The 27,543-nt window shown below is 46.1% G+C and overlaps 1 protein-coding gene across 4 annotated transcripts in view; it reads left to right on the top strand.

The window, feature by feature from the left end:
• Nucleotides 1-27,543, top strand: part of robo3 (roundabout, axon guidance receptor, homolog 3 (Drosophila)) — a 72,531-nt gene that overhangs the window by 43,939 nt on the left and 1,049 nt on the right. For 2 of the 4 annotated variants that reach the window (XM_027273453.1, XM_027273451.1), the window contains 20 exons: nt 3,766-3,890; nt 6,559-6,730; nt 8,763-8,968; nt 14,423-14,504; nt 15,927-16,095; nt 18,323-18,489; nt 18,581-18,702; nt 18,812-19,028; nt 19,560-19,684; nt 19,775-19,961; nt 20,406-20,651; nt 21,044-21,083; nt 21,242-21,381; nt 21,541-21,825; nt 21,927-22,074; nt 22,598-22,816; nt 23,001-23,200; nt 23,412-23,519; nt 23,897-24,064; nt 24,527-24,669. In XM_027273453.1, coding sequence (XP_027129254.1) covers nt 3,766-3,890; nt 6,559-6,730; nt 8,763-8,968; nt 14,423-14,504; nt 15,927-16,095; nt 18,323-18,489; nt 18,581-18,702; nt 18,812-19,028; nt 19,560-19,684; nt 19,775-19,961; nt 20,406-20,651; nt 21,044-21,083; nt 21,242-21,381; nt 21,541-21,825; nt 21,927-22,074; nt 22,598-22,816; nt 23,001-23,200; nt 23,412-23,519; nt 23,897-24,064; nt 24,527-24,669 — 3,269 coding nt within the window. The remainder of the gene's footprint in view (nt 1-3,765; nt 3,891-6,558; nt 6,731-8,762; nt 8,969-14,422; nt 14,505-15,926; nt 16,096-18,322; nt 18,490-18,580; nt 18,703-18,811; nt 19,029-19,559; nt 19,685-19,774; nt 19,962-20,405; nt 20,652-21,043; nt 21,084-21,241; nt 21,382-21,540; nt 21,826-21,926; nt 22,075-22,597; nt 22,817-23,000; nt 23,201-23,411; nt 23,520-23,896; nt 24,065-24,526; nt 24,670-27,543) is intronic. The other 2 variants (XM_027273452.1, XM_027273454.1) reach the window with 1 other exon arrangement.

The following is a 27,543-nucleotide window of genomic DNA, read 5'->3' as shown; positions in this document are numbered from 1 at the left end:
GCACTGTTCCCTGATTTTTGTCATGTATATTTCAGCTGCTCTGTTACAAACCGTCTCCCCCGTCGCCGTCCCATGTGAGGATGCTAATGTTTCTCCCTGCCCTAAATCTAAAGCTCAGTGTCGCGCCGAGTGCGCCCATTATTGCTAATTATTTATTACAGCCTCAGGCATTGTGCTGGCTTGCCTCCTCAAATCAAACATTGTTATTCTCCAGACAGGGCTGTGTAGCACACCAAAAAAAACTGCCTTTTAATAGCCTGAATTTTCCGAGCTGTCACTGTATTTGGGTCAAAGTTACGGCGCCGTGTGAGGCGTGAGAGGGGAAAATGTTCAGGTGTCGACAAGTTTCCGTCGTGAAGCGGCTCGCTTAGCACGGCGACACGCTGTCTCAGCCTCTTGTGTGTTCATCATATCGTATGTGAAGAAGACTGGAGTCGCATTACATAAGAAGCAGGTGTTACACTGCGTTTCTTTAATATTTCAGGCCTTTGCATCACTTGGCAGGAAACCTGTCCATGAGGTAGCTGGGAAGCGAAAGCTGGACTCTGCGGTTCACATCTAAACACCCTGTTAGCACGTTTTAGCTTTGACCTTTAGTGTTAGTGGGGGGGCTGCATGTTTGATCCCAGGACATGACCCACACGGCTTCACCCAAAGGCACCCCGCCCCCCTCAGCTGTGATTTATCCTGGGGCTGACACATGGATCCCCTCCTGCTGTGTGAAGGGGGCCCATGGTGGAAGCAGTCTTTAAGGATAGTAAAGGGCAAGGTAATTCCCAAGGTAGGGGAACATAATGTCTATGCAGGGCATGAAATTAAGCCTGCACGCTCAGAGGGTGCGCCGAAAAAAGGAGGCTAGAAACTGAACCAACATTTCACGTCAGGCGAAATTTCAACTCGTTACACTCGTCTGCTTTACACGCCGCTCTGTTTTTCTGACCCGACTCTCCAACTTTCCTCTGTTTATCTCAGTTTCTAAGCTGTTTTCTCCTCATTTAAGCGCTCAGTCGAACTCTAACCCTCTGAACGAAACCAAAAAAGAAATCGGCCTTCTCCGAGGCAGCAGGCGTTTTTCAAGGTTTAATTGCTGAGCGCTGACAAATTGAAGCAAGGTTATGTTGTGTTCGAACGCTGCAGCAGACAAACGTAAAGGAAAAAAAGCATCTGTGAGTCAAAGCACTGCACCCTGCAGTACGTTTGTTTGGTTTCCTCTATTTCTCCGTCACCGGATTCATCATTCGTCGGAAAGGGCCATTTTCTGGTTTCACTCTCACCGTGACTGTTTCTCTGTTAGTCTTTCTATTCTTCTGGAAGCTTCTCCACCTCCCTGCCTTTCTCTTTCTCTTGGCTTCTCTCAATGCTAATTGAGACAGAGAATGAAAGAGAAGCCTGAGATCAGGTGGGAAGATGAGAAATCAATTAGGGCTGGTGGAGGGCATCATTATGCATTCACACCCCCCTCTGTGCAGGAAAAGCCTGTCACTTGCCACCGAATCAATAGAAATCAAAGAGGTGTGTGTGTGTGTGTGTGTGTCTGTGGTGTGTGTGAAGACACAGCACAGACCTCCCCTCCTGCCCTCCATCTATGTCCAAAGACATCTGATTAGCCTGGTGCCTGGGATCAGAAAGGTGACCCACAAACCTGGATTTAGGCTCCTGTGGGTTTCTGGGCTGGCTTTTTTGATAGGCTCTACATCCAAACATGGGAGATTGATTATCATGGCCTATAGCTTAACCAATAAGCATCTGTATCAGGCTTCATCAGTCAAAGCCAAACAAATCAAGGTCACAGAGGACCTTTTATGTGTCCCCGGTCTGGCAGTTAAACTCGGGAATTTAAGCAGGAACTGAACGTCCCCTTTCCACATTCCTGTTTGGCATCTGAGGACCTTTGAAAATGAGTGGAAAGTCTGAGATCGGCTTGAAAAGATGACATCCAGAAGTGGAAAATGAGGCTGAGAACTCAATAATCCAAAAATACAACTCGCCGAGTGTTTATCACTCACTTATTTCTGGTTTATTGGCTGTGAAACAATTAGCAAATTAGGCTTTGTTTCTCTGGTTCGCCGGCTTTGTTCCCTCATCGTGGCTCTCGGTCGCTCACTTGCGACCTCTCCCAACCACTGCTCCATCCTCTGCTCTCAGCTCGTTCTCGCTCTCTTTATCAGGTCATTTTCTCTTTAAAAAAACGTAGTCGTGAAGACAACGGCTTCATTTTTACCTTTAATGAACCTCACAAAATAGTTTCCACTCCTCGCTCTTATATTCATGCAAGTCACGCTTGGTACTTTCATCCTTTGTGAATGAAGCGAGTTGAAGCAGCTGCTGTTTGACCAATCAGTGATGTTCAGCCCCCCCATGGTTCCTGAACTATTTAAGATCTCCTCCACCTTTCTTTGCAACCTGGAACTATCCAAGAGATGAACTAAATTTAGTCTCCAGTTGCTCCCAGTCAAAGTCCAGGTAAAGTTTCCATTCTTACCGCTCCTATGGAACCACAACTTTCTAAAACTTTCTAAAACTTTCTGAAATAATCCCACCTGGCGCTGGTTCTTACCAGCCTCAGTCGAAATCAGTGCTCACTGTAGGGCTGATAACGCTGCTGGACTCAAAAAAAGGTTGCAAGTCACTCAAAAAAACAGCTTGCCACCCGTTGCACGTAGGCAGCATTATAAAACACAAAATCTAACCGGACAAGTTCAAGGGCTGAGACACAATCCTGCAAGTTTTCAGACTAAAACCGAGCAGCAGTGTTTCCAAAAGTCTCGGTCTCAGTTTTAGGGGGTTCGAAAATACCAGAGCGATGTGGACGCTGGGCATAAATCACCTTAAACCCTAACGTTACAGCAGGAGAAGCTCACACTGTACAGATCTGCACCAGCTCTCGCCCTGTTTGCTTTTAATTATGAGCTAAGTGTGTGTTACTTTAGGGATTCCTTACAGCCTCCAAGCATCAGTGGATTGAAATCATTTGTGTATGCATTAGGACAGACTGACCCCTCGTTAAGTATCAAACATAATTAAGGTCTGTTCTTGCTTTTCTCCCTCGCCTTGTCTCTTACTGTGTTGCTATTTTCACACACAATCCTCTTATGTAATTGGTTGGTAACCTTGATTGAATATTTAGCCGTGATAAATATCAGAACGAGCGTTGGAGGCAGGTAGAAGCTGACGATAAGATAGCAGCTGGGTGATTTATCAGGATTTATCAGCTGCTGTCGTACGTTCTCCTCGATGAACTGTGTTATTAACTGTTAATTGAAAAAGCGTCGATTCACCGCGCTCGGTGGAGAATGTCGTCTTGACTTTGTTGCCTCTAGATCAGACAAACAGACTTTTTTTCAAAGTTTGGTTGCAATGTGGCCTTCACAAACTGAATGAGCAGCAATAAGTCATAAAATGATGTTTGCAGGTTGCAGCAGAAGATTCGCGTTGTTTGTTTTTATGCTTACTTACAGTCAGTTTGTGTACATATGATTGGCCGCCTCTGGCTGTGTTTGTGTGCATACGTGTATGTGCGTGTGCGTATGTATGTGTGCATGCTTGCATAAGAGATAAAGAGACGGGGAGAGAGGCAGAGAGTGAGAGAGTTGTCAGATTTGAGTTGCTGTCATCACTGGTGGCCTGTCACGGCTTAATGCACTCACTGCTGGCACATTCTCACTGTATTAAGTCTGCTCAACACACACACACACACACATAGAATGACACAAGAGATTTCATTTCTATTGTGCCCTGATAACCTCTCTGTTCTCTGTCTCGCAGTGCCACCTCAGATCGTGGTTCGACCGCGGGACCAGATCACAGCTCCGGGTCGCACCGTGACCTTCCTCTGCGGCACCAAAGGAAACCCTCCGCCTGCTGTCTTTTGGCAAAAGGAAGGCAGCCAGGTAAGAAACACCGCAACGACATGTGTTATTAAAGTCAGCTGTGAAACTCCTATGTCTGCCTCCTGAGGTGTCCATCAAGGTTTCACGTCCAATTTGTGTCTGACAGCGGAGAAACGGTGTTTGAGTGGCAGGTAGAGCCGGTGGTTAACAGGGCTCCCGCCGATGATGGAAGCTCCTGTACTATCACATAAATGGGAGTCAGAATAGTGAAGCCATGGTATATTAGGTCATTTTACAAATGGGCCACATCACAGGAAAGTGCCTTATATATCTGAGTATAGTTCCAGTTGTGTTTTTCCACAGAGTAGTTAAAGTAACATCAAGGTTCTGACACACATTCGCCTCCCAACACGGTGCAGAAAGTTTGGAGTCAGCCTTCAAAGCTCCAGCAACATTTATATTTTATTATGAAAATGTTTCAACCTATGGACCAAATGTGGTGTCGATAACAAAAGACACGCCCAGAGATTTGTCGCACATTTCTTTGCAGCATTAAAATAGCATGGATGACTCTGAAACTCTTGGAACTTTTGCACCTGGTGGGAATTTGGCCTTGGGAATTGCACTCAGCCCAGAGTGTGTTGTGCAAAAATGCAGTTCAGAACGAGTTCACGTCCACCTTGGCGAGGTCATCCACCAAAAAAAATGTAAACCTGGCACCAACATTGCTACAATTTATTGCGGTCCATCCATCTATTTTCCCGTGACCTCTCAATCCTTATCAGGGTCGCGGAGGGTCTGGACCCGATCCCAGCTGACATTGGGCTAGGCCGGTCACACCTCGGACAGGTCGCCAGTTCATCACAGAGCTGACACACGGAGACAAACAACTGTTCATGCACAGAGAACAAATACAAAACAATCAACTACATCTGTGTATAATGAACTGATTTAGCCGATTTGAGCATTTTAAACATTTTGAATACACGCTGACATATTCCATATTCATCAAAACCAAGAGACAGTCTTTGTTTCCTCACATGCCGCTCTGATCCTGAGCCTGCATCTCTTCTCACTGTCGTGTACTTGGCTGTCATCTTTTGGTTTTACCGCTACGTTCTGTAGTTTAGTGACTCACACACACACACACACACATTTATACACACCTCATTTCCCATCATCCAAACAGAGTATTATTCACCAAAGCGTGAGTCTGCACAGACCTGCATGTCTTCAAAAGCATGTGTGGGTTTGTGCACACATAAGTGTGTGTGTGTGTTAGACAGGCGAGCGCATGATAAGCGATGCAGCCGGGTTGGAATGCGCTGAAAAGCATGATGGGTGTGCGTGGGTGCCTCGAGCATGGCTCTCAGGTACAGATTAGAAGGGGAAGAGTGAGATTCGAGGAGGCCTGGAGAATGTGAGTGGGAGAGGGAGAACAAGAGCGCAGGAGGGAGATAAAGAGGAGCGAGCATGGGAGGAGGAGAGGAAGTATGTGGGTAGCATGATGCGAATAAAGAAATGAATGTACAGTTATTTCATACAGACAAATGAAAATGGAAAATCGGGGATTAACGTTATTGTAACGTAAAGATTTGTACAAGGCGCCTGCAGATGAACGCTCATGCATGTGAAGAGGTGACATAAACTTCAGCAGCAGCATCAACAGGTTTAATTCAGCTGCTCAGCTCTGTGATTGGAGGATTCTGGTGACCTGTTTCTATCTATATTTATATTTATATTTATATCTATATTATTAATATTTTATTACTATCTATTTATTATTATTTTATTGTACATACGATCCTCATTGTGTAGTACATTTAAATATACATGTATAGTATATATTCCATGTTTATATAGTGATTCTTCTATATGTCCCGTACTGTTATTGAACTGAGTGTTCTTACCGCTGTGCTGACCTCTTCTCCATCTCCATCCAACACGTTTCGTTGTACCGTTGACCCCATGTTAACCTACGTATGAGAGTGCCCTTGAGCAAAGCCCCTAAATCTCTATCTTCTGACTCACTGGATAAAAGTAACAGCTGAAGGTTTGCATAACGTAGACGCACTTAATGTCAGGTTGAACTGCGGTCCGTGATTTCAGTTGCAGTTGGCCTTAGTTCATCTGTATTTCCATGGTTAGTCTCCGCTCTCTGTCTTCTCTTCACTCTGCATTCAGATAGTGTTAGTTATTGTTACAACTGAACAGGTCAGCCCACGCCTAACCCTGCGAGCGTTAACGAGAGCTACATTTCTAAATTGATACTGCTGCAAAATTCAGAGCATTGAACTCCCACTGGCAGAACTTCCTTTGTGTTGTAGCATGAGGGTTGTAGCCTCCAATTTCCATAGCCGCTTATCTTTATCAGGGTCACTCGGGCTGCAGCTGATTGTGCGAGGCAGGATACACCCCGGACAGGCTGCTAGTCACACAGACACATCATGTGTCAACCTTGTGACAGCACAAACAACCATTCATGCATTTTCCCCAGTTTACCTTAAACACCTGGAGCATCCAAAAGAACCCACGCAGACACGCGGAGAACATGAAAGCTCCACGCAGGGTGGGGTTCGAACCTTCTTGCTGTGAGGCGACAGTGCTGTCCACTTCACCAACATGCCGCTCAGTTTTTAGACATCCAACGTACAGAAAGAGTCATGAATCATTGTGAGCAAGCTAAATAAGAAAAAAGACTAATCCACGTGATGTCTTTCCTCTTCAGATCTTGCTGTTCCCCATCCAGGAGCCGTCACAGTCGGGTCGTTTCTCCGTGTCGCTGAGCGGCGAGCTGACCATCACGGACGTCCAGGTCGAGGACTCGGGCTATTACATCTGCCAGGCGATCAGCGTGGCCGGCAGCATCCTGACCAAAGCCCTGCTGGAGGTGGAGAGCGGTTAGTGTGAACAGGCCGGGTGTGGATTTGCATTGACCTGAGTCAGGAAGAGCAATAAACAGCGATCACACTAAGAACACACTGATTGTTGGCTTCATTATTTATGGAAAGCACAAACCTCAAACTGCTTTAATGTTTTCTCATCATTAGCATTTTCTGCTTATTAAGCCAAAGTAACAGTTGTGAAACTTTCCTCTGTTAACTGGATGAAGTAAAAAAGTAAAAAATTCCGGTATATTTCAGGTAAACAAGTAAAAATATCAAAGAAGAAACATTCCTAATCTAAACTTCTTTGCTAATCTTTAAACTTTCTCAGCTTTCCTTCCTCCGAATCTTTCCCCCCACATGCTCCATCAGGAGTTAGAAAAATCACAAAATTAAAATATTCTTCCTCGTAATGAGCAAACAGCAGGAGTCCTTATCTGATGTAATCAAACGGGACAACTGGTGATGGCGCTATGCAAATAACCGCCCGCTGCAACATATGCTCCGCTCCCATTCAGGGAGGAAACGGAGGATTTTGTTCAGCTCTTAAACTACTCCACCGACTCCTGTGTTGACGTTTCACGTTTCCAGTTAGCAGATATCAGAGCTCTCCCGTAGCACAGAATACTAATGAGGTCTTTAGGCGAGTGTCAGACGGCGGGAGGTGAGCGAAGCGTTCTATTTTTGCTCAGTCATTGAGCGGCGAGGGCTTTGTGAGATCCCCTGAACAGGAGGAAACAAAAACCATTTCTGAAAGTGCAGGAATTTTCCCACTGTCTGGACTGAGCATAACTCTTCTAGTTGGCAACGCTCACGCCACAGTGTTTACATTCAAAGACATACAGACGTTAAGTGGAGCCATATATGTCCACGAGTGTCTTGGTGATGACAGTGGAGACGTCAGGAAGGCTGTGGGTGCACAGGGACATTTATAGTATAGTATACATGAACATATGCTTCGGTTTACCTGCACATCCAACAGAGATATGCATGGAACATTTTCTGCTGCTGTGAAGCCCAGTGGTGCAGCTGATCTGAACAAAACACACAACATCTGTTCATTTATTTTTGTGTTTCTTTGAGCAAAGTGCAAATCCACCCTTCTAAACGTTTGAGTCACTGTATCTTAACACACGGCAGTGAATTTAAATGGCTAATACGCCGGTAGTCAAGTTATAGAAGTCATTAATAGTTTAAAAACCTATGGTGCTTTATACCCTGCAGACACGTGCATATATATATAGAATATATGCTTACTCAGATTTATAGTGTTTGTTGAAAGGACACTTTGAAGTATAATAAATATTAAACACTGTATGCATTGATGTACCGCTCAATATCCTGTCAAGCAGTCCATCACTCTGACACAAGGTAACTGTATCAACATATTCCTGCCTGAGTAAAATCTATGTCATCGATTTGCATGTTGAACTGGGGCAGGACCGCAGAGAGGTGGACTTCTGAGAGGCGCCTCTGGGAGTGGATGTTCTCTTCTGGTGACATTTTACATTTTCACGTGGCAGGACAGGCTGTGTGCGAACGTGGACATTTGTAGCCCGAAAGAGCGAACAGTGACTTTGTGTTTCTCTGTAAATGTAGCTTCCAGGACGATGACAACAAACTAAATAAGAGATTGACAACCACAGAAAGATGTAAAATCAAATATAAAAATGAAATATGTTTATCCTGGAACTTTCCTGATGGATAGTCTGAGTGGAAACAGGATGTTGTGGATTTTGCATCAGCCGAGACGTCTGTTCAGATCAGCATTCTGTAGGTTCTGACGAAGCCGCACTAGACTGAGCTGCTCGTAAGGCTTGCATCTGATCTATTATTAATGCTGTTGTTAAAGATATTTGTGGTTATTTTGGACCTGAGTTTTGTTTTAGCGGGAAATATTTGAGTTTACGAGAAAACCCATTAAATACCACGATGGAGATGACCGTGAGAGCGCTCCATGATCACATTTCAGGCCGTGAGCAGTCACACGGGGGACGTGGATCTCCTTCAAAGTTCAAAAGGTGACCTGAATCTGTTCTTCCAACAGCACCTTCGGACCGCATCCCACCCATCATCCGCCAGGGACCAGCCAATCACACTTTAGCTCCCGGTTCCACCACTCAGTTACACTGCCACATCATGGGCAACCCCATCCCCAGCATCCAGTGGGAAAAGGACGGGCAGAGAATCCTGGGAAACGACGGTCGAATCAGCCTGATGGAAAACGGGACCTTCCAGATCATCAATCTTCAGGTATTTGACTAAAAAAGTCCAAAACAAATAAACGGCAGAGACACTTCATGCATTCACTATGACATGTTTCATTTGCACCTATGAAATATTCACAGCTTTTCAGTGATGACCTTCAACTTTAGTTTAATTCATTGTATATTTATGACTGCTTCTCATTCCACCGCGCCTTCCGGTGAACTGAATTCAGATGTATTCTACATGTATCACTATTTGCACATCAAACACGACGCGGGTGACACAGAATAAACATATTCGCCGCCGTTTTTTAATCACAAGGAAAGTAAGAAACGCTTAAACAAAGGACGTTTTTTTTATGGGTTGACTCAAACGATGAGTTTTAATGAGCCGGAGAGAAGGCGGGGAAAGTAACAAAACCGCATCTATGAGTCGTGATCACCATGATAATGAGTGCGCGAGGCCATTAGCAGTCGTTAGTGGCGTCTTACTCCACGCTAATGAAATCCTTTCTGCACAGAATTCCCTCCTGGGTACGAGGCAGCACCTGAGGTCACCGCAGCCGCTGCAAGACTCAAGGAGGCTCGCACATTAATTGATTGTGGGTTCTCAATGATTAACGATCGCCGAGACTTGTAATTAAATCCTCGATACATCACTGCGAGTGAGGACGGGATGAAAGAGAGAGGGAGTGAGGAGAAATGGAGTGAGAGGAGAGGATAGGAGGAGGAGGAGGAGGAGTCAGAAGCCTAAAGTACATTTGATGCTGCGTTCATGTCATGTGGGAATAAAAGGGAGTGACTTGACAGCTGAGAGCACCAACTTGGAAGTGCTTATGTTTTTGGAACCCATTTTAAGCTGTCAGACAGCGTGTTGAAGATCTCTGTAGACGTTTGATCAGAGCACAGACATGCCCTCAGTCACGGCGGTGCGTTTGATTTTATTGTTTTACAGCAAACACAGCAACAAAATTTGTATTTATGGCTTCGGAGTTCAAAAACGAGATCACAAACTCGCTCATGATCATCTGTTTCATTTGAAATGTTCTGCACGCTGCAGAAAATGGACACTCGAGTCCAACGCTATAACAATGCATCAAATATTGACTGAAAAGCTGCAGCCATGTTGCAGTTTCACCTCCAGACTCATTCCATAACCTGGAGTGATGGTAGGAAACAGCACAGAGCTCTGAGGCTGCATCGGCACAGCGGATATGCTCAAATGTGCTGATGTTAAGCAGGTCTGATGTCCACAGTGTTTAACACCGTAGTTCAGAGTGTTACTAAATTAACAACTGCTTAATTAGCACTAAACCCAAGAGCTGGAGGTTTAGCAGGTGTCACCCCAATAGGAACATGAATATTTCTAGTTTTATGGAAATCCAGCCAATAGCTGTCGAGACTTAAAATCCTCCTGCCGGTGAAGTTCGATGAGAACACTCAGGCAGCTTTTACTGACGTCCTCTCTCCTCAGCCAAACTGTGTGAGAAGAGAAAATCGAAGGTGAATGATGAAATATTAGTCAAACTGTCTCCTGTAAACATCCAGCGCAGATTTCAGACCAACATGCTGCTTCAACTTTTGCTCCAGTTGGACTTATTTTTTATTAATATCATCGTGGTTCCAGATCCCGGCTGTAAACGTGGTGATTGCAGGGTACTGCTTCCAAAGCTACGACCGTAATAATTAAGTTGTAACAGACAGGAAAAGTCTTTAAAGTGCTCTAACATACTACTGCCACCATCAAATAAAAAAAAGTGGATGCAACTGAAAAAGTACGAATGTTGTAGACACTCGATGATGATGATGATATCACATTTATCCATTTGAAAACATCCCTTCATGCGAGCTCTGCTATGAGTTAACTCTGAAACACATCGACACAAAACACTGAGCACAATGTTCCTTCCGCATGATGAAATCAGCATTCATAAAACACGTTTAACCCTGAAATAATCAGTATAAATAAGTCGATTTCATCTGGGCCCCTGGAGAGGGGACAGATGGTCTGTTTGTTCCTCGTACCCTAGCAGTGGGGAGATGCCATTACCCTGGGATCTCTGCCAAACACACACACACACACACTGTCGCTGTCCCGCACTGGTGCCAAGACGCCCTGGACAGACGGGAAGTGTGTGTGGTGCTGGTGGGGCGGGGGGGGTAAAGAGAGGTCTGTGCTGCCATTCTGCTAAACAGTTGATGTGGGCGTGGGACGGTGTGTGTGTGTGTGTGTGTGTGTGTGTGTGTGTGTGTGTGTGGGCATGGCAAACTAAGGGAAAAAACCCAAACAAAGCCTGAGGAGAGTGTGTGCGGAGCGTAAACAGATTACCAGGTGTAATCGCGTTGACTCGGACGTACACGTGTCATCTGCGTTAATCGGATTCCCCCCCCCCCCAAAAAAGGATGTGACATCATCACCGACCTTCTGTTTGGTACTGCGCAGGCGGCTGATGCCCATTCACGTCACTCTGTTTGACTGACAGATGGTTTCTGGGAATCGCAGTGCAGAAATATCGTAAATGTCAAAGATGTAATCAAACCGTTATAAATAAATAAATATTCTCACACTCCCTCTTTAATTTTGCTGCTCCTCTCCCTCCTCACCTCGCTCCGTCCTCCTCCTGTTCCCCTCTTTTTCCTCGCCTCATCCATTTTTCAGCAATCTGTTTTCGCGCAGTGCCCAGAGCTGCGGGCCTTGATTAATAGTCAGGTGTCTCGGCTGTTTACCCCACACCCGCCCTCCGTGCCGATTCCCCATCCACCGATCAAAAAAAAACAAAACAAGAAACGCCACCATCTGGGGACTCGCTTTTTACCCAGACAGACGCACCCATCAGCCCAGGCCCACAGGTCAACTCAAGGTCAGGGCCCTATAGAAAGGAGAGGCGGAACAACGAGGGATGTTGTATAGGGGTGGAGAGTCACCTGTCCCCGTGTCCTGCAGGACGCTTTGACAAGCCACTTAGGCTTGAGTAATTCCTCTGTCACTGTTACTGATGAGCCGGCCCAGATGCAGGAGAGGAGAATGGCCGAGTACGTGCACGCTGCTCAGCGAGGCATTAGTCATGATAGGCTCTGCCTCGCGCGTCCTCTGCATAATGTATAAGGTTTTCAATGGAGAATGTGGGCTGTGTTCACAGAATAAGCGAATAAGGGGAAGGCTGATTGTGTTTGCGGCAGATCGTGTCTGCATGTAAATTGATGAACAACTGAAGAGTAAAAACATCTTGTAGCAAAACAGATGAAAAACTAATTAAAAATTCCCGTAATACACCCACGCACACACACACACACCTGTACAACCACACACACACACACACACACACCTGTACAACCACACACACACACACACCTGTACAACCACACACACAAACACACATACGAGTGCAACAGGAGAACTATTCTAGAGCCGGCAGCTCTCACAGGTGCAGTTAACATTAAAATATAAACAGTCCCTTTGCCCTCACAGTGAATTGTAAATGAAGTCAAAGTGTCTGACACTCTCACTGTGATTTATCGACTTTACACCAGCCCAGTTTCTATTGTAAACAAACCCAAACACACCGTGTGTGTCCTTTTCATACCTCATAAAACAACCTAAGACGTCTCTCGTTGTCTTTGTTTTACTGGCACACTGCTACTTCTTCACTTGGAAGTGTGGAAGTGAAAAATCTTCAGTGTCTCTTCAGCATATACGCTTCTATACCTCTTTAGCAGCCGAGCAAACACTTCTAACGAGCCACAATCAAACCACGCCTGCAGCTCACGTCCATAGGATGCTGATCGGTCTGTAATCGCTGTGATTTGCATCGTCAGAGATGTTTTATTGCAGATCACTAATGAGTGTAGCTCATGAGGTTCTTCAGTTATTAATCACTGATTAATCTGTCGATCGTTTTCTTAATTAATCAATTCATTGTTTGGTCCATAAAATTCCAGAAACACAAACCCGGCGTGACGTCCTCTAATGCAGGGGTCTTCAACTGGGGGCTCCGCAACCGCTAGAGGGTCCGCAGAGGTACTGCAGGGGGGTCTGCCAAAAAATGAATTACATGTGAGGGTCCCTGTTCTGTTAAAAGCTCTAACACAAAGATATTCAGTTCACAGAGGACTAAAGAAACCAGAAAATATTCACATTTAAGAAGCTGAAGAAAATTTTGATTTCTTTTTTTCCAATCTGTTATCAAAACGTTGACAAAACTTACAACTAATTGTCGCAGCCCTGGTGGCATATTTCCTTTTGTAACGTTCAAACAATGGTTTGTCGTCTTTTTGAACTCCACCTTCAAAACCTAAAATGAAACCGAGAAATAAAGAAAGACAAAAAAAAAAAAGAATAACCTGGAGCAATGAAGCCGAAGCAACAGAAACGTGTTCAGAGGGGAGTTGTTACCACCTCAGAGTCACATTGAGAGATTCCCCAGTGTAGAGACCCCCAACATCCCCCTCTGTTGTAAGCAATTTCACAGCCCGTCTAGCTTTTGGCTTGCCTCCCTAAAAAAATTTAATAGCCAGGCATTCACATGTGCACACACACACACACACACACACTTATCACACACCTCTTAATTACATCTGCTCATAGCCTGTCCAGAATGCTAAGTAGCTGTTGAGTATAAAGACCGGCTCCTCAGAAATGTTCTAGACCTCGAGCCGGTCATTAAAATTCTGTCCTTTGATCCTTCCTTTAACGCTCCTCCTCTGCCGTGTAGCAATCAGACGAGGAACATAAAAGCCAGCAGCTTGACTTTAGCTCCGACTTCAAATGGGCCCGCTGAGAATATATCATTTCTGAAAAAAATTCAAGTAACAACAATTGACAAAATGTCCAGTTAATTAAAGCAGATGTTATATTACGCTCAGTGCAGTTATTCATATGTAATTAACAGTAATTCACCCTCGAAAGAAGAAAGAATAACGATGACGGCTGCGTTTGATGAACTTTAAATCCGTTCACATTACCACGACACGCCGCAGGCCTCTGATGTTCACCTGTCTGAGGACTAAAATGTTCACCTTTATGTTATTATGTCTGTCCGTGCATCACTAATTCCATCCCTGTTGTCAGGAATACGTGCTTAGTTTCCGTTTTCGATACTTAAATGAAGCCATCTGTGCTTTTCATGCCTGCAGAGGTGAGAGGTGTCATCCACGCCCTCGTCAGAAAGCCGATGGACAGTCTACTTTACAAACACGTCGGCACCAGCGGGAGCTTCAGTCTGCTTTAGACTGAGACTAAAAAGCCGATCTTACTTTGAGGTGGATGTGTAAAGACTCACTCGGTCGGCTTTGTGTGAATAACAGCTCTCTTGTTCTGCCAGCTTCCCGCTGCTCAGTATTCTGAGTACAAACATTCTGGTTTGAGAGATATGACATTTAGAGATATGACATTTAGTCTCAATCACTGGTAATGGGTACATTAACATAGTATCATGGACACACACACACACACACACACAGACACACACTAAACTAATGATACACTTTTCACTGTTGCCAGGAAACGGACTCTGGGGTTTACACCTGCCTGGCTTCCAGCTCCAGTGGAGAGACGAGTTGGAGTGGAGTGCTCACAGTCAAAGGTAAAATGTCTCAGCGTGGTTTAAATAAAAGCGATGTACGACAACAGTGAGACGTATGATTCACCAAAACAAGCTTTTTATTTAGCTGAAAATACGAGCGCCCTCGCCGCTCTTTACTTCATTTAACGTGGGGAACTTTGGAGAAGTCGCCGTGTGACCCTTCTACTGTTTTAATGAATAGAATAAATGATCAGCTGCAGATCCGAATGCTGAGAGTTCTTAATGTGCTAATTTTCTGTTGGAAAAAAAGTTAGACTAACAAGATATTGTACCTTGTCACCATTTAATTGTTCAAGTATCTGAGTCTAATTAAAACACTTAACCCCTGCTGGTCCTGAGGCTGTTACCGGGCAGACTACAAATATAAATGTGAGACACTACACTGCTGAATTTTGAGATTTTCTCATTTGCCTATTTAAACATAATGTGATATAATCAAACTGTGGAAGCTTCAAGGTGATCTGTTAGTTGACATTGACAAAATGTCATTTTACAGTTCATATTTTGAAGGTTGAAGAGTTTTTTTCCTCAGACTCTGAAACAGAAATCTCCACATCAGTAACTCCATTCCTTCCAGCTTTATTCCGATCTTCACAATAGAAGAGGCGTTCGTTCATATATCATTCAGAGAATGATTCATATAACATTTTATTCCTTTTTTTATGGCTGTTGAATTTTCTGATTTATGGAGCAAAGACTTAAAAAAAACAACCTTTGACTCTAATTTGTCACGAACAGAAACAAGAGTTTTAAACCTGACCTCACCCAGCGTTCATGTTTCTCTTCAAACGAGCGCATGTTTAATTAGACGTTGCACCATTTGCATATTTAAACACTCAGTAAAAATAACTGAGTTCTTTCAGGATGATATTTGTCAGAATTTCACCTGTTGAGTTTATGAATGTGAAGCATGACGCCGAGCAGTGCAGCCACTTTTCTGTGAATGAAGAAAGGTTGGAGCGTGCCCTCGGTTCATGCCCACGCTTTGTGAGGCTCTGCCCCTTTTTATTTTCTCCGCACCTAATCGGGCTTTAGTGCATCAAATATTTAAAGCTGTAGAGATTTCATTAGAGGTATTAAACGAAGGAGTAACGGCTTAACGAGCTGCTCTGATGACACCTCCGCTCTTATTTGACTGTTAGCGTGAAATGGTTAGTTAAGATCTAATAGTTGTGCTGAAAAGCAGAATTGTGAAGTCTGTTAGAAGAAAGTGAGAAACTCTGCCCGTAGCCACGGCGATGCAAATGTTCAGTCAACATTAGTGCAATTACACCGAGGACATTATGAAAACTGTGATGCTGAAGGCGGATGTTGCAGTTTAATCAAATCCTCTGCTTTTATTTCTCCTCCACCTCCCTCCTCTCTCTCCTCCCTTCCTTCCTGCCTCCTCTTCCTCCTCTCTCTCCCCCCGTCACCATCCAGAGAGTGCAGACTCGTCGGCGGCTCAGACCGCGGAGCCCTTCCAGTTGCCAGGTCCGCCGCACAAACCCATAGTCACAGACGTGTCCAAGAACAGCGTCTCCCTGACCTGGCAACCCAATGCCCACGAGGGAGGAGCCGCCGTCACCTCTTATATCATCGAGGCGTTCAGGTGAGTTCTGCAAAAACATAAGATACATCAGAGGCAGGTGCAAAAAACAGAAATGCACGGACACACAGTTATTGAGAACAAATGGGATTCTCTTTGTCAGGTACCGTCACTGCCTGCGTGCTTTTTCTGCAATTAATGAAGTCACAAACCATTTCTCTTTATTTAGCAGTCAAGGCTGTATTCTTCCTGTACTGAATATCTTAGAATATGACAGTTTTAATGCAGAAGTAATGGTCTTGCAGGAAAAAAAAGTCCTTTTCATTCTGCGACAGTAAAACGCCTTCACTGGAGCCCAGACTAATGAAATTCTTTCATGGTTTGCTGCTCTTTAAAGTGAGTCGAGCCGCCACATATATTAATTATTATTAGACCTTGAAAAGCAGACAAAAAAAGAAAACGACATACAGAACAATTCAGTGGATCAAATGTTTGCAGAATGTGTCATTCCAGGTTCCACAGCCCAAAACATGTCACAGCACGTACAGTTCCCAAGTGACAAACCTGTGAGGGACTCTGTGCTCTTGTTTGTCACGGTTAATCTACACACAATCTATACGTGAACCTGAACGCACCTCGGCTGAAACCTTCAGGTTGCTGCCACCTGAGAGCCTGAAGTCCGCCTTGGATTAATTAGGGGGCAAAGTCGATCAAGCCGAGCCGTGATGGGTGGGTCGACGGATGGAAGGGAGGCCTCCAGGAGAGAGGCAGCGTTACTGGGAAATGTGTCCTTCCAATTCGATAAAGATGGGTACACCGGCAGGGCTTAATCAGATCCAGACGTCCGCCGTGGCCCCCGTGGCAGCAGAGCGTTTCCAAGTAACGCAAACTGATTCTTTATAAAGCAGCTGGAGGGGACCGGTGGGACGTTTGCAATAACGTTTCCTTGCCTGAGGTGCTTTGGTTTGTTTGTAAGAGCACAGGGTAGACTGAGGCTTGTGTGCATGTGTGTCCATATGCATTGTGTAACAGTGTTTATGTACAAAAGCAGACTTTCTGTTCTCCACACAGCCTGAACCACCTCTGAGCATCTTCTGCACCTTCGAGTTACCTTGAATCTAAAGCCAGCACACTCACACTCAGACACACACACACACACACACACACACACACACACACAACAGATGAGTATTCATGAGTCGTTTTCCTCTTTGGTCTAATTGTGCAGCACTGAAGCTAGTTCTCCACAAACCCCCCCGCCTCACAGTACCCTTGGGGAAAATCTAAAAGTGTCAAACAAATGCTCGGCGAGGCCTTCGTGACTGCTGCTCTGCCAAGGTGACGGCGAATTCACAGAGAAAAAAAAGAAGAGACGGGAGGAAGAGGGAACGGGGGTTGCGGGGTTGCGGGGTGGCGGGATAATGCATCTGAGGGGAGTGCCACAAGGCTGAGAAACATGCCCTCGTTTCCTGTTGGCAGCTGTGCCTTCGTACAAGCCTCATTACATTATTCATCAGGACGGCAAATTGTATCGTTTGGAGGAGATCTTTCTAGTGAGCGCAAAAAAACTTCTCTGAACCCGAGTCACTCTGCTCGCATCTGCTGTTGTTTACCAGACAAGAAATATCAGAGGAAGCCGAAAATAGGTCCTGCTATCGCCTGGAGATCTTCTCATGCATTGTTTAATTGTGCAGCTGCACATCAAATCAGCATCACAAAGCACTCCTGAACGTGTGCAGACATGCGTTTTGTATGGAGTGATGTATGTATTTACTCGAGTGCTGTGCAGATTTGAGGCACTCGTGGTTAACTCGAATATTTTTTTATGCCACTTGACACTTCACCTCAACATTTTCAAAACAGATATTGTACTTTTTACTCCAAGTAGTACTACAATTATTTGACAGCTGCAAAGGTGCATCCTGGTAGTTGACCTAGTAGAATCCATTCTGCTTCTATTTTGCTCCATCTCCTCTCCGTCCACTGTCCTGTCTGTTTTCAGCTGTCAGTGTCCAAACAAATTCACAATTATCAGGCTACAGGTAGAGCGGGTCGTCCACTAATCAGAAGATTGGTGCTTCGATCCCCGGCTCCTCCCTCGGGGCAAGATACCGTGAGCCAAATTCCTCCCGAAGGCTGTGCCATCAGTGTGTGAATGATCAGCTCCGATGAGCAGTCAGTGTGCGAGTGTGTGTGTGGATTGTGTTGTTTAAAAGCTTCCTGAGTGGTCAGAAGACTAGAAATGGGTTTTATAAGTATAGTCCATTTATCAGCTTCTGTCCTTTTGCAGCCAATCAGCAGGCAGCACGTGGCAGACTGTGGCCGACATGGTCAAAATGGAAACGCACACAATCACCGGCCTTCTCCCGAACACCATCTACCTGTTCATCGTCCGAGCTGTCAACGCCTACGGCCTGAGCGACCCGAGCCCCATCTCAGAGCCTGTCAGGACTCAAGGTCAGATCTCATGCCGAATGAAACCATGACTGTGTTAATGCATTGGCAACAGCGCTCCGATGTGAATCGAATGTGTGTGTGTCTCCTTCAGATGTGAGTCCTACAGGTCAGGGAGTGGACCACAGGCAGGTGCAGAGGGAGCTGGGAGAGGTGGCCGTCCAGCTGCAAGATCCCGTCACGCTGACGACAGCTTCCATCCGAGTATCCTGGACTGTGAGTGACCTTTCATGAGATGTTTTTAAGGGTTCACTTTATTTTCATCTCTCCTCTCTTTTCACCTTTTTTTTAACTTTCCCCGCTGTGTCACCCTCGATTCATCAAGGTTGACCGGCAGTCTCAGTTCGTCCAAGGCTACCGCCTCTTCTACCGTCCCAGCGGCGGAACCTGGCTCCTCCAGGACATCAACTCCCCCTCGGAGCGCAGCACCGTCCTCACCGCCCTGCTGAAAGGAACCGAGTACGAGATAAAGATCCGTCCCTATTTCGACGAATTCCAGGGCAAGGACAGCCGAACGCTGCTAGTTCGGACACCAGAAGAAGGTATTCCGTTGCCGGAAAGAGATTCAAAGAAAAATGTCTTTTAATAAACTAGGCCAGGCTTTCTTTGACATTGCAGGGCCTTGAAAATGGTTGTTCATTAGCCTGTCTGACACCACATGAATCTCAGTAATGTTATCTCATTTTAGGGGTTAATTTTATATCCTCTGCAATTTGAGTTCATTTATATTGATCCCTCTTTTCATTAAATTCAGCCTCCGCGCGCTGCGATTTTCTGCAGCCTGAGGTTCACATCAGTCTTATATTGGTTGATGCAAACTCCAGATTAAAAACAAGAGACAACTTTTTCTTTGCCACCAGCGTTTATAGACTTTGGATCGACCTGCCTGAGTAGCTTACTCTGGCAAAAAAAAAAAACATTATTAACTTTTTAAAGCTGCTCACTTTCATATTTCTTCACTTGTGTCTTCGATGTCCTCGCTTTTATTGCCTGCTCGTTTTTGTAGTTGTGTACTCACTTGTTAATCGTTTATTCCGTTCATGAAATGACATGAACGCCGTCTGCTCTCTCAGTCCCCAGTGCCCCGCCGAGAGCTGTTACAGTAGCAACGGTGAAGCTGAGCAACAGCACCGCCATCAGCGTCACCTGGGAGCCTCCACCCAGCCGCATGCAGAACGGCATCATCCAGGAGTACAGGGTAAAAGCAGCAGCTCACACACGCAGCTTCCGCATGTTTTAACACCAGATATTAATCTGCATGACAAACTCTTGTGTCTCCAAAATAAAGGTTTGGTGTGCGGGCAGCGGCGGCTCCGACAATCAGACCCGTTACCACGTCAACCGGACCGTGGACGGGAACGTGTTGTCCACGGTGCTGAGAGGCCTGATACCCGGCGTGCTCTACCAGGTGGAGGTGGCGGCGGTGACCGGCGCCGGCATCGGCACTCGCAGTCAGCCCGTGTCCGTCCTCATCAGTGAGTCACAGAGACGAGATGCAGAAACACTCCAGGCAAACTCTAACCCCCATGATGCACTGTAGATCTGTCTGTCGGTCAGTCCACCACAGACGTAGTATCTCAATAACTCTCAGGTGGATTGCCAAAAAACTTTGTAAAGACATTCATGGCTCCCAGAGGATGTATTGGAATCACTTTGGTGATCTGTCTTTTCCTGTAGTGCCACAGTGAGGTTGATAGTTTTGATCTTGAGCAAAATTTCTAATTTCAAACTATGAAATTTGGCCCTAATATTCATGATGAACCAAAATTGTTTAGGTCATCATGTTAGTTGATTATTTTTGCTCAGTATTTTGGTTTATGACCAAATAAATCCAAAACTAATGACTAATAATTAAACTGGATGTAGTTCTCCCTCAGTCCGTCCTTGTTGTCTTATTTTGCCCTCCCTCGTTCTCCCAGAGCCGCCGGCCGAACAGCCGTCTACGCCAGGCGGCGGAGGCGCCGGCACCGGCGACGGCGGCGAGGAGAGCAGCGTCAGTCTGGCCGAGCAGATCACCGACGTGGTCAAGCAGCCGGCGTTCATCGCGGGCATCGGCGGAGCCTGCTGGGTCATCCTCATGGGCTTCAGCGTCTGGATCTACTGCCGGCGCAAGAAGAGGAAGGAGCTGAGCCACTACACCGCCTCCTTCGCCTACACGCCAGCAGGTCGGCAGAAATGATTAAGACGTGAAATGGTATTTTGTTATTGACCCGAGGCTCTCTCTGTCTGCTGCCTGATATGATACCTCGCACTCATGGCAGAAGTCTTGTAAATTACCTGAAGTGGCAGATTGTTGCCCGAGGCTTTTTTCATTTAAATACATTTTGGAGCAAGTCTGATTTATTTTATTAAAGAGAAAAAATAGTCACAGCGTTCCCCTCACATGGGCTCAATTTGACCTTGAAGACTTGTTTAACACCTCTAGATTTCTTTCTGTGTAGTCGTGTTCTTCACTATGACACTGGCTTTACTGACATACAGTATTCACACACATCAAACCTTATGGAAGATCATGCATCCTTACTTCTGTCTCTCTCTCTCTGTCTGTCTCCTGCAGTTGGTTTTCCTCATGGAGAGGCATCAGGACTCAACGGACGGTAATTCACTTATGTCCTACATTTATATTCTGCTCTGTGTTCATGCATTCTGTCTAAATTCACAGTCGGGCCGTGCAGCTTTTTCTTTGCTGGGTCTGATTTCCGTCTGGGAAAGTCGTTGCTGTTTCTCTCAAATTAATGCCAGAATGTCTCTGCAGGCCCGGCGTGCTCGGAGGCAACATGGGCAACTACCCGTGGCTTGCAGACTCTTGGCCCACCACCAACCTGGTCCACAGCGGTAAAGAGGCCGTCAACTGCTGCACCACCAATCACGACACAGCTGAGAGATACTACAATGGTATGGCTGCTCACACAGACGGGTTTTTGTTCTCTGGTGCTAATGTGGAAAATGTTTTTGAATTTGAAGCATTATTGAGTTGAGGTGATAAGTCGAGACATTCAGCGTTAACAGACGGTGCTGAATATAACCTCCATCCATCCTCCGCCCCCTGTGCAGAAGCCGGCATCTCCAACTACTTGAACCAGACAGAGAAGTACAGCATGGGCGGCTCCACCGAAGGTCCTATCTATAGCACCATCGACGCCACCAGCGAGGACCTGCACGGCTTCACCTACGCCCAGCACACCTCCACCACCCCCTACGCCTCCACCTCCATCATGCCTTTCACCAACCAGACACAGGCGCCAGCACACGGCGGCGAGCAGCAGCCGGATGACGGACACTGGATCACCCAGCCGGGGCCCTCCGGAGCTCAGTACGCCCAGCCGGACCGCTGCAATGGTGAGGAGGAGGAGGAGGACCTTGACCTTTTTCTGTTGGGTGTAGACGGATCTTCTTGTTACAGCTTGAATCATCGTGTTTTTCTCTCGTCTCTTTTACAGGAAAGCCCAAGCAGAAGGCGATGGGTAAGGCTGTCAAGACCCCGTCTCTGACCTGGATGGAGGCGTTGCCCCCACCTCCTCCAATCGGAGAGCTGGAACAGTGTGAGCAGGACGAGGAGCCCCTGGAGCACGAGGACATGGACTTAGGGTGAGTTAGACTCCTTCTCCATCGCTTTCTCTCACACACACACACACAGCTCTATAAATTAGTATTACACTGCTACATCATCGTTTAGACTTACTGTCACCTCTAACGGGCACATTAAGTATTGAACCCAACGTGGCTCCAGTGCCTCTGGCTTTAACAACTCAATTACCTCAGCTGTGGTCAGTTGCTTGAGTGATTTAAGTGTTTTCCCTACCCTTAAAACACAATTAACTGTGTTCCTCCTTCACCAGTCGCTCTTCACATCTTCAGAGCAAACTATCATTCAGCATCATGCTCAAAAGAAGTAATCCCACCCAAGTAGAAGCTTAGCCTCCTGCAGTTTTGCCAACGGCAAGGCCCTCCGACTCGAGCCGAGCCTCAAAGAACGGCATTAATCTTTAAGCAGCCTCCGAACGAGCTGGAATTTAAGGCACCAGTGAGACCCCGTGCAGAGAAGATCCAGAAATGTCTCTTACACTGTCTACTATCATTTTAGCTCTAACACTCTCTGTCTTTTTTGTAGTTCCGATGAAGAGTGGTGTCCTCCTCTGCCAGAGAGGACCTATCTGATGGAAGGCTGCGAGGACGGGCCCCAGCCCCCGCAGAGGAACATCGCCTCGTCTCCGGCCACCTCCTACAGCCACCAGTCGACCGCCACGCTCACCCCGTCGCCTCACGAGGAGGCCCGAGTCCCCCACGACCTCCCTCGCCTCCACCAACCGGACAGCCAACAGTTGTCACGGTATGTAAATAGGCTCGGCCTTGCCTGGTGTTCATATTTGAATCTACTCTTTACGTCTAGAGAACAGACAGGCAGAACCTGAAGCATCAACACAGAAGATAAAACCTGACTCTGAACCAAAGATTTAGCCTCCGATTGCATCGATCTGTCCTCTCCAGTAACATGTTGCCCTCACTTCCCATAGCAGAAGGTTACCCTGCGGTCCAGTTCCAGTTCCCCAGGCGCCGAGCCCGCCGCTCACCCAGTCCAACCCCAACCTCTCTGGCCAACAGCATCACGGCTCATCGGAGGTTGGCACGCTGCAGTGCCAAAGTCCTGCCCATCGCTGCCTCCACAGCCAGGGGCCGGCTCTCGATGAAGACAGCGTCAGCGCGACTACACCCGGTAAAGTGTCCAGCAGTGCCGTGTGCTCATGCATACAAGCCTGCACGCAACACACACACACAAGATCATGCCAAAGCCAAACCACAATTTATGCATTCACCCTAGAACTGTGTTGACTTACTGTTTTCAATTTCTGCATGAAATGCTCCGTGTCTGTTCAGTATAAAGAAAACCCTCTTTCTGATTGTTGTCCCTCTCCTCCCTCCAACAGTGCACAGTCGCTCGTCCCCAGCAGACACAAGCACTCCCCCCAACCAGAAATCACGAGTGAAAAAAAAGGTGTCGAAGAGTTCGGCGTACAGGAGAGACATTCAAGGAGGTGAGATGGAGGGAACAGTAACACTTATTCATGGCGTGTTTTCAAATTCAATAGTATTCAGCATTTATTTACTCTTTGTCAGTGAGTGAATAAATACGCTCCATAATAATTCAGAATGCACACACACACACACACACACACACACACTGCACCACCATCTGTGATTGAATATCTACGACAAATCTACAAAGACGAGCTGTGAGGCTCGTGTTCCTGTTTTCTAAAAAGGAAACCGTAACTCACGTCTCAGGCTCTTTCAATTATGCAGCGACACAACAACAACAACATGCTGTCATTCTTGTTTTAAAGCAGTCTTAAGCCATGATGTAGCAGACATTCTTCACAGATGCCCTTTCCTGCACTTCTTTCTGTTTCAGACCTGCCGCCACCTCCAGAGCCACCGCCAGAGGAGAGCAGGTTGCAGGGCCCTCAGGGGTGCACAGAGGCCAGCAACGTGGGGAACAGCGCTCTGTCCTCCCTGGAGAGGAGCGAATATAGCAGCAATAGTCACCAACGGAAAGGCTCGGGACAAAGACACGGCGAGAGTAAGACAGTGTTTGTTTTTTTGCAGAGCGTGGTATTGTAACACGTAACATGTGTCCATGACTGCATGCCAGGTCGTTCCTTATGCATGACTAGAACATTTAGAAGCAAACACGTCGCAGGTTTGTTGGGCATAAATGAAAACACAACGTGTGGTCTGGAAAGCCCAGGAATTCTGCAGCATGATGCCTCCGTGTAGCAGAAAATTGCAGCTTTTTAAAGAGAAAATGATACGCTGTGTTTTCATTCACCTCCTTCCACAAACAGTCACAGCTAATGACTCAATGGCAGAATTCAATATGGGCAAGTAGAAGTAGTTTGTTGGTGTTTTAGCCCTGAAAAATCATCTTTAAACTGCATGTGCATCTCTGTCTAAATTAACCTTCATTTCCCCGTTAAGACACCGTGTTTCTGCCTTTTAAACACACTGCTAACCCCCGTGTTGCTCCCTTCATCCTCCTCAGATGAGGACATGATGGCGTACAGCAGTAAGGCTGGTTACCTCTCCAGGAGTCAGATGTCCAGTAACTGCTCGACCACAGGAAGCTCCTCATCTAGAGGCTCCACGGGCTCCCGCGGGCTCAACTCGGCCAGAAAACACAACGAGGTAGGACGCGGAGACGCTGATGATTTTCTAATTTCAACGCGGTTTCATGCAAGAAACCTCAAATGGTTTTAAAAATTGGTGCTTTCAGATATCTCTGAGCGCGGGAGCAGAGTGTTCCTGCCATGTGGTTTAGTTTTATCTACATATCATTTACTCGTGCTCCATAAAACACACTTAATCTTTTAGGTGCAGACGCATGAAAAGAGCTTCTGCATTCCCTTGTTGCTCACACACACACACACACACACACACAGATCTACCATTACGTCTACTCTACTGCTTTACAGTAAGAAACAATGTCAGGCGTGCACGCCCACTGCTCTCTTTGCTGTCGGAGTGCTCCTCTAAACGCGCCCCCCCGCAGGCTCCTCCGTGATGCGCCAGTGTCTTCTATGGCAGATCAAGCTGTGCCAAATGAATGGGAAGCTCTGTAGGAACAGGGTTTGACATTCCTCGACGTTACTGCAGGTAGACAGAGGTGTGCCAGCTGACAGAAAGCAGAGGCGTGTATAGACCGAATAACTTTTGAGGAACTGTAGCTCAGGAGGTGGAGCATGTTATTCCACATGGCCAAGTGTTAAGCAAAGATACTGAACCTCAAGTTTGGGCGGGTCAGCACCTCGAACAGTCTCCATCAGACTCAGTGTATGCAGTCCATCTGTGTATGATACACTGTCAGGAATGTGACCTTGCTGCAGCCCAGGGTTCGAATCTATTAAAGTAGCAACTCTGCACTGACACTGTAAGTCCTAGATGGAAAATGCTTTAAAGAGTAAATATATGTGAATTAGAAAGTGTCGTAGAGAATCTGAGTTTGTAAAGTTACTAGTAAATCTAGCTGGAATACAGTAAAAACTACAATTACTACTACTACTACTACTACTACTACTACTACTCTTTACAGAAGTAAACGTAGCTCAAAACTGTGCTTAAGTACAGTACTTGAGTACTTAGTTACTTGCCCTTAATTTAAAAATGAATGAATTAAATTAAAGTTTCAGAGTGAAATTGTGCAGCAGCAATCAGACAGAGTCAGAGTGAAGTATTAGAAGTTCCTGATGACGTTGAACTTAGTCGTCCGCCGCAGCTTTGATGCTTTCTTTCAGTGCTGTAGTTGTTAAGTTTAACGCTGTAACCTGAGGCGTCGCCATAAAGCCGCCTGTGTACGGAGGAGGAGAAAGGACGGGCCCGGTCACGGGTCACTCCACGCCGACCTCGACACACATCTGACATGGGAATGTAGCAAAGCGACTTGTAAAAGTGACACACATGCACAATTGCTCCTTTCACTGGCTGTCAGCGCGCACACACACACACACACACACACACACACAGAGCTCCCTTGTATCTCGTGCCTCTCAGGTCAACCCCCTGTGGAGCAGTAAAGGAACACCTCACCCCCTCCTTAACTGACCCGTACTGGCCCTTTCACGCCTTCCCGGGGACATGAAAGCACAACCTCCCTAATCTGCAATAAAGTTTGAGGTGTTTCCACAGGAAGCCTGGATTAGGTTACCCCCCTCCTTCCTGTGGTGCTGCTGACTGCTATCTTTGCCCTTTGACCCAGGCGGTCAGTTTAGGGGGAGTTGGTGTTGAAAGGTGGAGCGGGGAATGTTGCCGTCTTCAGGGTCTGATGCTGGAGACACACAATACACCTCTGTGCAGAGGAGGGATATCAGATGTGGATTTACTGGCATTAGATAGGCATGAATGAAGCTGACAGCAAATTAGACTCTGGGTACGACACACAAGGACAGCGTCACCGTACCGAACGCCGCTCATGCAAAACTGATGCTTGTAATTTGAACAAAACTTTTTTTTCTTGTGACCAATTAGATCTCAGGGGGAATAAAAAAAAAAAACAGACTTCACAAGTTTCCACTTGACGCACTACCCTCGTTATATCAGGCGTCCCAATTCTTGCAGGAACATAAATCCACAACAGATCTGCCACTTTCTGTCACCATCTTCTCGCCTGATGTTTGTTTTCCTCCGCCTCAAATGTCACTTTCCTCCCAACCAGAAGTGACATTTGAGGCAAAAATAAGTTAGAAATATATCCAATGAAAGCTCTTGATGAGCTCCTTCTACTCGCCAAAAGGGCACATGTGACTTCTGAACAAATGTAAAAGTTATCTACTGAAAGACGTTCACCCATTTGGGGCTAAAAGGGCAGATTTCTTTTTGTCTTGGCTCTCCTGTGAAGTTAAATGTCACTTTGGTCCCTCTGGTTCTCACCCCTCTATCTTTTCCTTTTTATTCAAGTGTGTGCATGTTTGCCGCATGCTTCTATACATACAGTAGGAGTGTAACAGATGATGACAGAACGGCTGCATATTCATGAAACTGCCAAACCATCACCGGCAGATTTCAGATTTGATGTGTGCTGTTGCAAAGTCGCTGCTGTGTGTCGCAGCGGATAAATCAAACTGACTTCCACTCCGGGAACGTGAAACATAAAATAAAAAAAAGGCGGCAGGCTGACGGCTGCAGACTGTTTGCTGCGCATTAAACTTTGTTTTCATATTCAAGTCTAAAACATTTGTGTGATTTAAAACATTCTTCATCTGATTAATGGATAACTCTTCCCTGCAGCGCCACGGAAAGCCACAGCTGAGAAGTACTTACAGTAAAAGTGTGCGAGACGTGTGAAAATGTAAAAACGTACAGCATGAGGCAGGAATGTGGAAGATGTTGAAGGCCTGACTGCAGAGAAATCTGGACTGAGTAAATGTGACACCCAACCTCGGCCGTCTGCTCACAGCTTATTGGTTAAGTGTCTGTCACATTTTGTCTCGGTGTATTAAACATCTTAAGCTGACTGTTTGAGAAGTGCAATCACAAAAAAAATATCGATTGAAGATTGAATAATGT

This window comes from Larimichthys crocea, chromosome XXII, assembly GCF_000972845.2.
Source record: "Larimichthys crocea isolate SSNF chromosome XXII, L_crocea_2.0, whole genome shotgun sequence".
NCBI lineage: Eukaryota > Metazoa > Chordata > Actinopteri > Sciaenidae > Larimichthys > Larimichthys crocea.
The sequence above is the reverse complement of the archived record's forward strand: the minus strand, read 5'-3'. Positions and strand labels throughout refer to the sequence as shown.